The sequence below is a fragment of the Xyrauchen texanus genome, chromosome 49 (genome assembly GCF_025860055.1).
Source record: "Xyrauchen texanus isolate HMW12.3.18 chromosome 49, RBS_HiC_50CHRs, whole genome shotgun sequence".
NCBI classification, from domain to species: Eukaryota; Metazoa; Chordata; class Actinopteri; order Cypriniformes; family Catostomidae; genus Xyrauchen; species Xyrauchen texanus.
In genome coordinates this window covers 15,148,415-15,159,523 of record NC_068324.1, presented here as the reverse complement: position 1 = coordinate 15,159,523, position 11,109 = coordinate 15,148,415, and the positions used below count along the sequence as shown (strand labels likewise).

General features: G+C 35.9%; 1 protein-coding gene across 1 annotated transcript; it reads right to left on the bottom strand.

The window, feature by feature from the left end:
- Nucleotides 1-331: 331 nt before the first annotated feature.
- Nucleotides 332-7,952, bottom strand: LOC127640434 (dihydrolipoyl dehydrogenase, mitochondrial-like). Its single transcript, XM_052123011.1, has 14 exons — nt 7,834-7,952; nt 6,818-6,893; nt 6,562-6,641; nt 6,408-6,476; nt 6,242-6,311; nt 5,398-5,498; nt 5,112-5,252; nt 4,894-4,995; nt 4,615-4,805; nt 4,343-4,513; nt 3,028-3,217; nt 1,772-1,909; nt 1,594-1,683; nt 332-401 (listed from the first exon to the last, which is right to left on the bottom strand). The coding sequence occupies exons 1-14, from the start codon at nt 7,870-7,872 to the stop codon at nt 336-338; spliced, it is 1,524 nt and encodes a 507-aa protein (XP_051978971.1). The 5' UTR covers nt 7,873-7,952; the 3' UTR covers nt 332-335.
- Nucleotides 7,953-11,109: the final 3,157 nt, after the last annotated feature.

The following is an 11,109-nucleotide window of genomic DNA, read 5'->3' as shown; positions in this document are numbered from 1 at the left end:
AGGACAGCAGCAGGAATGGATTGCAATAATTCCAATTAGTTTAACATTTAAATATTAAACAAGCCTCCATAAGGTTAAGAAAGTTCAAATTAAAGTGAACTACACTGTTTTATAAAATTCAAACTCAGAAAGGCAAAGTTTAATATAAGACCAAGACTTCTTTATTTGGACATTTAAATAATATGCTAAATGTTTTACAAGGTTGTTTTGGATGTTTCCATAAACAGTACATCTGAAAGCCCAAAGACTGAGGAACTCCATAATGTTTGTAGGCCGTAAAAAAAAAAAAAGAATTATGCAACAGACATTTATATACATGTGTGTGTGAAGAAAATCTAAAAGTTGATAGCTTTTCCAAACGAAGCAGCAAGGTTGGCTTCCCTGAATGCCTCTGACACAGTCTGAAAAAGAGGAAAAGTTGGTCAACAAATTAAAAGTTCAAAAAGCTTGCATTTTTAAGCAGGAAAGGCAGTGTCACAAATTACAAAAATATGAAGATGAATACAAATTAAGCAAAGATTAGTGCTCATTCATCGGAATTTTTAAATACAATATAGATATACAGATTACTGATTACCTTGTTTTTTCTCTAAAAGGTTTTGGGACATCAATATATTAACAAAAGCCGACATTTAATTTAGAACCATAATTTGTGCTTTCCATTCACAGTCAGTTGGCCTTCCTTTTAATGTAGCTGGCGTAATGCTTTAAGAGACCACAAGGGGGTGATATGACATTCACTAAATCCAGTTGTGGGTAGGACAGTCGGTGCGGCAGGTGGTAGTTGTGAATCCAGTCACCATACACAAATGTTATGAAGGATTTTGTACTTCTACAAGACTGAACCAAATGATGTTGAGTTTGCAGGTTAGTGTATGAAACTGGTGTAACTTTGAAAACGAAACAATTAGAAATTGTGACTTTTATTATGAAATTGTATGTATGTAGCCTTGAATAGGTTTCATGACATCAAGCTGTCAAACCACAAAAAGACATACTTGTAACTGAAAATAAATTTTGTAGCCTATTTGAAAGATACATATACACAATATATCATCCAGTGATGGCTAGATAAAATAATCTATGTCCTTTGATAATGATTTGGGTCGAATTTAATGGAAAACTATTTATTATTTTTAATGGAAAAGATTCTCTCTGTGGCACTGCAGAATTTTGAGCAGACTCCGGAGTCGTAGTTTGGCATCTCTAGGCAAAAATTATTGTTTCTAATTTCAGAACATGCCATGTCGTCTGGCAGGCGCATCTGGTGTGTGACCCCCTGTAAGTTACCCTGCCACTCACACTTTACCAAAGCTGTGTTGAGAAACATGTATGAAGAGACAAAGACTTTTGTGCAACAAGTTGTCCTATTTATACTGCAACTGAACTAAAATAAAAAGCATATATATATATATATATATACACACACATATATATATATATATATATATATATATATATATATATATATATATATATATCGATAACATCGCAAACATTTTCTGATAATGCGTGAAAAAGACTCCCAAACCTAATATTTTTTTAATAAAAGTAAATTATAAAGTAAATCCATACACCACACAAGACACTTACAGGGTGGGCATGGCACACTCTTGCAATGTCCTCACATGATGCTCCATACTCCATTGCTAATGCAGCCTCATTAATCATCTCCCCTGCTCCCTGCAGGAAAGAAATAATCATTTATGAATTATCATATTTAAAAAAAATATTTCCTACACAAAAACAGAATAAGCAGAGAGATTATTACCGTTCCCACAATGTGTGATCCCAGCAACCTGTCTGTATCCTTGTGGCTGAGGATCTTCACCAGTCCATCTGTATCCGCGTTTGTCTTCGCTCTGCTGTTAGCAGCAAATGGGAATTTGCCCACTTTATAAGGCACGCCCTGCAAAACACAGCAATAATACAATTAGGGACATATATTATGGCAGAAATACAGGAGGACACATAGAAAATAAGCTTTCATGACATAGAGCGAATTCAGCTTCAAGACACTATGAAATTTGTTAGCTATGAGGTCATCTACCTGCTAGTATATTCAAACACATTGAAATAATTATTAGCAGATATACACATTTAATAGCAGATATAAACATTTACTGTATCATACAGGAAAACACACCAAACTTTGTTGTATAAAAAGGTTTTTGGTCTTATGAATGGCTCAGTAGAATGAGAATGTTCCCATTTCCTAAACTATAAATACCACCTGCCTCCGATTAACACATTTTCATGTTGAATGATGGTGCCATCTTGTGGTGTGTAAATCTGACTGTCCCGTATGGATGACTGGAACACTTTAAGGTCTGAAGTGGAGAATTGCAACTGCTTTGTATGGAACGTGGTAATAGATGTCCCACCCCGACTTAGAGTTTCAATAGGAAATATGTCAAAAATGCAACAAAAAACAAACAAACAAAAAAGTGTGCTTGTCAAGCAATTTCAAGGTGTCTTTAAAGGGATAGTTCAACCAAAAATGAAAATTCGCTCATTATTTACTCAACCTCATGATATCCCAGATGTGTATGAATTTCTTTCTTCACCAGAACACATTTGAAGATAAATAGAAAAATATCTCCGCTCAGTAATCCTTAAAATGCAAATGGATGGAGATTTCTCTTTTGAAGCTCCAAAAATCACAGACAGTCAGCATAAACTTCATGGATACGACTCCAGTGGCTAAATTAATGTCTTATAAAGCAACACAATCGCCAAGTGTTCTGCTGAAGAAAGTCATACACACCTGGGATATCATGAGTGTGAGTAAATAATGAGAGAATTTTAAGGTAAACTCTCCCTTTAAGGGCAGGCAGAAGTTAATATGGAAAGGAATGCTAGAGCAAATATTTACCCTAACAAAATTTCCACAGCCACAAAATAATAAGGCACAGAATTGGTACTCGGTACTACCAAAACTGTAGGAAGACATTGTTACATTGTTTTATTTTAGTATCGACTCGGTACATAATACCAGTACCTTTGACATCCCTAGTCTCTACTCACTTCCTCTTTGAGTTGTTCCTCAGTTTTACCAACCCAGGCGACCTCAGGGTGTGTGTAAATAACAGAGGGTACACAATTGTAGTCGATATGGACGGCTCCCCCTGCCATTCCCTCAACACAAATGATACCTTCATCCTCAGCTTTGTGGGCCAACATGGGTCCAGCTATCACATCTCCAATAGCATAGATACTATAAAGAGATCAGAAAAAGAATTAGGGGAATTCAGAAAGCATACTGTAATTTCTGAGTTGTGTATAGATTATGCAAGCCACATGTAAAATGTCAAAACTGGTCCTCTGTACTTTTAATTAATGTCCCATGTCTTTTTGTTCACAATTCATCACTGTACTTTATCTGACAAAATGTTTGCTTTCATTTATGTTTCATAAAAAAAAAGTTTGCCTTTGGAACAGATTTTCTGGTGGCATAATGAAGGTTATATTAGAGGTCTGCACAGGACTGTTTATTCCATCCTACTCCTGCAAGTTTCTATCCTGCACACAAACGCTCCCACTGAATTTTATTCCATGTTCACCTGCTCTCTGCCTGTAGTGATTTTCTTTTTGACCGTTCTCTTTCCCGCAACCCCACATTTGTTTTCCACATTGGGCAAAAGCCATACAAATAGACAATAAGTCTACATGAAGAACATTTTATTGTTCTATTATTGCCATTATCATTATGATGCGTGACTTGATGCCCATCTGAAAACTGCCTGAGGTTGGTTTCTTAACACTTAAATTGACCATCTTCCAGTCCAAATTGAATATCCTTTGATGACGCAATGTGTCCATACTTTGCTCTGCCATTCATGTAAAGCCCCATTGACTAAAGCCTGCTCTAAATATTGGATAGATTGATGCACGGGCTGTTTGCACATTTTTACATCGGATTTTCTGTTTATTGTTAACAAAAATAAATTAACTGTAAAATAAATTATTTATTATTGTTTTTTGTGGGGGGTTTTTCCATTCATGAATTAATAATATAAAAATAGATATCCACGTCTGATTTTTAGGCTCAATTCTGACCCCCTGCCCACTCCTGCACACAGCTCATGGACCTATCGTCTGCTACAGCCTTCAACTCATAAATTTAATCAAACGCCTAAAGAAATCTAATTGGGTCCCACGGGAGATCTCTGGGAATGCAGACCTCTAGGTTCAACCAAATCTCAATTAATAAAAATAAGTCTTGCCCTACATTATTTCCCACTTAGTATTCTGTTCTGCTAAGCAAATTATCACATTAAAGAAAAAATACATTTCATGTTGTCTAGTTAAAAGCAGGAAAACTCATTTGAAATGTCCATACCTAGGCACTTTGGTCTGGAAGCGACCGTTGACCGGAATTCTTCCACGGTTATCCAGCTCGATACCCAAACTCTCAAGGCCGAGGTTCCCGGTGAAGGGGCGGCGACCGATGCACACCAAGAGAACGTCACATGTGAGCGTCTCATTCTTTCCCCCAGCAGCAGCCTCCACACTAAGCAACAAAACAATGAATTGGGTAAAAATCTCCTAAATGCTCTATTACTCAAAGAACCCAAAGATTTTAAACAGCATCTTTAGAAACGCTGTACTCACGCTACATCAATCTTGCCGTCAGGTCTCTTGGTGGCACCCAAAACCTTGGTGCCCAGTTTGAACTGCAAGCCCTGCTTCTGAAGAATTCGCTGGAAGTTCTTGGAGATCTCCATGTCGATGCCCATTCCCCCAACATGTCCGAGAAACTCAACGGCTGTAACTTTGGCACCCAATCTCTGCCACACGGACCCCTGAGAATAAATACAATGAATCTGCATTACACTCCATAAATCAACCTCCAACCATTTAAACGTGCAGACCTTTCAATTGGACACTCACCAACTCGACTCCAATGACTCCAGCACCAATCACAATGAGCTCTTCTGGAACCTTCTTGAGGGACAAAGCGCCAGTGGAAGAGACCACAGTGTCTTCATCGATCTTTCAAAAGAGCAAGTAATACCAGAGTCTGAGAGGATGACTCGACAATTTACTGTAATTATAGTATATAAAGTTGCTAGGTATAAATTGAGCCTCTTTGTATATTGCAGATGTACCTGAATCCCTGGGAAAGGGGTGACATCTGATCCAGTGGCGATCAGGATGTTCTTAGTGTTTATGACATGATCTCCATCAGCAGTCTTCGCAGTCACTTGATTCTTACCAGTTATCGTTCCAAACCCATTGACATGAGTTACCTACAAATACCAGAAACATATTTAATATATAGGCAATCACATTGTTCACAGTGGCGGACCGTCAGAGGAGGTTTATGACTTTATTCAAGGAACAATACACTAATGAAATCACTGAATGCAGAATAACACTAAGACTGATTCTCACTTTGTTCTGTTTGAATAAGTGTGCGATTCCTCCTGTCAGCGCTTTGACAGCCCCACTCTTCTGTGCCATCATCTTCTCCAGGTTCAATGACAGCCCCTGAACTAATGCACAAAAAATCATTTAGAGATCACTAATAAAATATAATAACTATATAAATTATTTGGTATAAACAAAACACATTTATTATAGTTTAAAGGGTTAGTTCACCCAAAAATGCTCTCATCATTTACTCCTTAAGCCATCCCAGATTTGTATGACTTTCTTTCTTCTGCTGAACACAAATGAAAATTTTTAGAAGAATATCTCAGCTCTGTAGGTCCATACAATGCAAGTGATTGGCGGACAGAATTTTGAATCTCCAAAAAGGACATACAGGACTCCAGATGTTAAATTAATGTCTTCAAAAAGTGATATCATAGGTGTGGGTGCGAATAAGATATATATTTAAGTCCTTTTTTATTATACATCTCCACCTTTGATGAGCTAAGGGCCAGTAGGTGGCTGAATGTAAAAGTATAGATTTACAGTAAAAAAGGACTTAAATATTGATCTGTTTTTCACCCACACCTATAATACCAGTTTGAAGACATTGATTTAACCACTGGAGCCGTATGGATTACTTTAATGCTCGGTTTATGTACTTTTCGCACCTTCTGAGTTCTGGTCACCATTCACTTGCATTCGAGATGGCATGAGGGTGAGTAAATGATGATAGAATTTTCATTTTTGGGTGAACTCTCCCTTTAAGTGTCCTGTGCCAGAGAAAAAGCATTCAAATGCATATTTGACATAGAAACATAAATGTGAGTTTATTGCGTCATTTGGTCTTTATATTTAAACTTACTTTCAATGCCTCTGCTTTCAAAGTCTTTCCCATGTGCCAAGTGATACAAGTAAGAGTTGTTCAGAAGAGCCTTAAATGAGGAAAAAACAGAATTACAGGAAGAGTTAAGCATTGTGAAAAGCTTGTTAGGATGTGCAGAACTCACTGTTCCCTTATAAGAACATACCTTTGATGGGATGCAGCCCACATTTAAGCACGTTCCTCCAAGGGTCACATTCTTTTCCACGCACACTGTCTGTGAAAGAAGATTGCATGTTATTAGCGCAGTTAAACAAAGGTTGGTGGCATATCAGTGATCTTACAGGGTGACAAAACGATACCTTAAAACCAAGCTGAGCTGCTTTGATGGCAGCAACGTACCCTCCAGGCCCAGATCCCACAACTGTGACGTCAGCATCGACTATGAGAAGACAGGGAGCAATTATTTTAATATGACCATACATTAGTGACATATCACATTTCATATGATTCAACTTACCATTAAAAGTTTTTTAATAGAGGTGCATGGCCAATGGTTTGTTCAATTTTAATGTAACAACAGTATAGTCTATCATTACTATCAAAAAGTATTCTTACTTGCTGATTTGTCTGCATACGTTCTTGCAGATAAGACTGTGGCACCGTGTATCTTGCAGGAGAGGGGCTGACCTCGCTGTATCGAAAGAACAAAAAGTCCATAATTCTATTTTATTATACAGACATACTGGTGTTCAAATATCCAACTAATGTATAAACAAGTAAGTATAATGGGGGAAAGAGACTGCAATTAATTGAAGCGGTAACACAAGGTCAAAATTAAGCTAGTTAATCAAAAGAATTAAGTGTTGCATTACTTGCATAAATGTGTTGCAATAAAGGAGAAAGTAATAAAAACGTCATCTTTAGTAAATAATTTTCTTTCAGCTGTAACTGAACTGATAAACCACAACTAGACATCATTAGTTACATAAACAGAAACATGCCCGCGCTCTTTAACTGTAAAGTAGAACAAGCATGGCCAACAACAACAAACTTAATTTTCCCAACGAACAGAATATGGCTCAGAATGTTTCTCACAATCTGGATCATCTGCCTACCTATACAGCATTTTTTGGGAATCAAAACAATATTCTACATAGGCTATGAAGCTCACTGAATGTTAAATTCGAAGGCAACAACGATGCACAAAATGCAGTCCATGTAGGAATCCCACTAGGTTTTGAAACTCAGCATAAATTTGAATCAGAGTGAAGTAACCTACATGGCACTATGATCAAAAAGATTCACAAGAGGCAGTAGCTGAAATTACACAGCATTTGCCTGTTTGACCAAAGTTTACACATCCAATTCTCGTTTATATAAATATGCATTAAAACTTTCGAAAATGCCGATATAGACACATATAGATGCCTTTGGCTGAAGACATATAAATTACTCCACTTCGTCTGTGTTTCCGTAAACCTTATTGTCAAGTCATTTCTGAAACGATGACATGCAAGCTGGGCCTCAACAGTCATAACATTGCCTTTTCTTTTCAGAACACCTTCTTTTTGTTCTAATGAAGTGTCGATCTACATTATTGGCATCTATTTGGACCCTTAAATAGTAATTACCGTGGCGAGTGTGCGGTATAGATGGTTCCAGGTCTGCATTTTGACAGTACGTCCCTCTCGAGACGCTTCACCTACAGCGATCGGAACGTCCAAGGACTTGACGATTTACGCATGCGCAGTACGGAGAGCAATCAGGCGTCGCTGCCCTATGATGTCACACATACATCAGGTTACTCAACTTTCTGTAACTTTTTTAATGTTTTTATTTTTAACATAAAAATAGTGCAGGGGATGTAACAGAGGCAGCCTGATACAACATAAAATAAACAAATGTATAAATGAGTAAAAAAATGTAAGCTAAAATATAAACCAATAAAAACAAATGTATTTTGAATAGACAAAGACCCCCACACAAAATAATGATAATAAGAAAAACTCCTCCTGCTAACACACTCTTGGAAAACTGATCTTTCTAATGATTTCATCAACAAAAGATCACTTTTATGTTTCAGGTAGAATACAGGATTAATAAAATATTTTTAATCAATGCAAGAAAGCCTAAAGTTGAGGTTTTTGCAACTGTGTTTATGAAAATGTCCACAAAGTGTTAATACTTTAAACATCCATCACATCCAATCCAGTATCCCGATTTAAAAACAATACGGTTATAATCTCAAGAATAAAAAGTTTGTTATAATTTGAGAAAGCAAACAGTGATAATTCTTCCCAGAAAAGTAAAAAGAATATGTACATTGAGAAAATTTATAAAAATAATTAAATAAAGCGTTACAATCGTAGTAGTTATGTAAAAGTTTTAAATGAATTTATTTCACTTTGTGAAAAACGTATTGATATCAGTCCAAACCTCGGATATTCCAGTCTGGAGAAACTTTAAACTTCAAATATTTTCTTACAGTTAAATTAATAAATCTTCCGTATCAAATCTTATTTTACTTGACTTCTGCGCTTGAAGACAAATAAACAAATAAATACATCGATTAATTAATTATGTAAATAATTATGTATATAAATGTAAATAAATACATAAATAAACGGGGGGAAGAAGGTTACATTACAAATAAAAATAAAAAGTGCCTTATGAACACGTGCTTTCCCTTTACATTCCCTACCATTAGACCTTTTCATCCAACATAATACGAATGCAACAGTTCCCTCTAATGGTTGGATGAGGCACACTCAGATAACTTTTTTTTCTCCTTACAAACTGTTATGCTCGTTTACGAGAATAGCGGCTGCTCTTGCCTTCTTTTTATGTGCAGGGCAATGAACTGTAACAGCCTACTTAATAATGTAATAAAATAGATTTTTCTACGAGTTTGTTTCCTTAGATGACATCAACGGGAGAAACTTTTATAGAACTATCAAACATTTTTTATTTTTTCGGTTAAATAAATAATTTTCTAAATTAAAAATAATAAGAATAAAATAAGAAAATAAAATAAAAAAAGAATGGATGTTGATGGTATAGTTGCTAATCGTAAATTATATAAAAAAATATTTATATATTTTATTTATAATTATATAAATTCTCCTCACTGCTTAGTAGGTGTCGATATGCACTGAAGAATGCGAATAGCCAAATAAAAAAATATGTGGGTTGATCTGTTTCTCACCCACACCTATCATAAGACTTCTGAACACATGGATTTCACCACTAGAGTCTTATTAATTGCTTGTATGCTGCCTTTAAGTGCTTTTTGAACTTCAAAGTTCAGACCACCATTCACTTGCATTGTATGAACCTACAGAGATGACATATCCTTCAAAAAAAACTTTGTTTGTGTTCTACAGAATAAAGAAAGACATACACGTCTGGAACGGCACGAGGGTGAGTAAATGAAGAAAATTATTTTAAATGTTGAGTGAACTATCCCTTTAAGAAGGCTAATGAACAGGTCACATGGTCAATTTCAGATAAAAATGGAACTGACGAAAAATGCTTTACTTTACTTTTATTAAGATATCATTAATCATACATAATTATAAAACAATAAAACCCAAGACTATTTCGTCATGTCAAGTCGTGCAGTCTCGTGCTGAAGAGAGCGTGACACCACCACTGCGCATGCGCGGTATCATCGCAACCGTTGATTTACTTGCAGGCAGACATTGAGCCAGTGCCAAACTTGCAAACAGCACGAGAGCAAGAGGCTGCAGAATACCTCGAGAAACTCAAAATTATTGACCTGATGGATAATTTAACTAGTATGGTTTTCTTCAACTGACCAGGTAGAAGACTTTTGCCGCTTCTCTTCGTTTGACAACTTTATTAAGGTTTTTCTTGAAGCCACGATGTGGTATAATGACTATGAACTATTTTGTGTAAACAAAACACATTTATTATAGTTTAAAGGGTTAGTTCACCAAAAATTAATTTCCTCACCTTCATGTCATCCCAGATGTTTATGACTTTCTGTCATCTGCAGAACACAAATTAAGATTTTTAGAAGAATATTTCAGCTCTGTAGGTCCACACAATGCAAATGAATGGGTGCCAAAATTTTGAAGCTCTAAAATCCACATAAAGGGCAAAATAAAAGTACTCCAGAGGACTCTGGTGGTTAAATCCATATCTTCTGAATAGATATGATAGGTGTGAGTGAGAAACAGATCAATATTTAAGACCCTTTTCCTTCACTTTCACTTTCTCCTTTGTCTGTTTTTGGTGATTCACATTCTTCATGCATATTGCCCCCTACTGGGCAGGAACGAGAATTTATGAAAAACAAATGACAAATATTTATCTGTTTCTCACCCACACCTATTATATCGTGTTTGAACACAAAGATCTTCATTTGTGTTCTGCAGAAGAAAGAAAATCTTACACAACTGGGATACCAGGAGGGTGAGTAAATTTTCATTTTTGGGTGAACTATCCCTTTAAAGGGAGCTTGGGGCTAAATGCCACTGAAAATGATGGCCCCTTCATTTAAAATGCTGGGGTAAAAATGGCCTTGTAACAAATTCTTCTATTTTTTATTTGTAACAACTGAGATAGGTCATAATATTATTTTCTAGGCCTTGTTGTGTGATTCATCCTTTTTTAATAAAATAGTTAAATTCAAATATTTTACCTAAAAGGATGACTCACTGTATATTTAAACAGAAAAAAATGTGCCCTCATAAAGGTAAAAATGTCTCTGAGAATATGTCTCTGAGGTAAATATTGTCCCATAATGGTAGAATTAATTTATGACTGCTACAAACAGCAAATGCATGGCATTTTCATTTTAAGGAAGTCTAAATTCTAGAAGTTGCTCTTTTTTATCTGCATGTATATAACCCTTTAATATGTAATGGCTAATGAATGGGGAC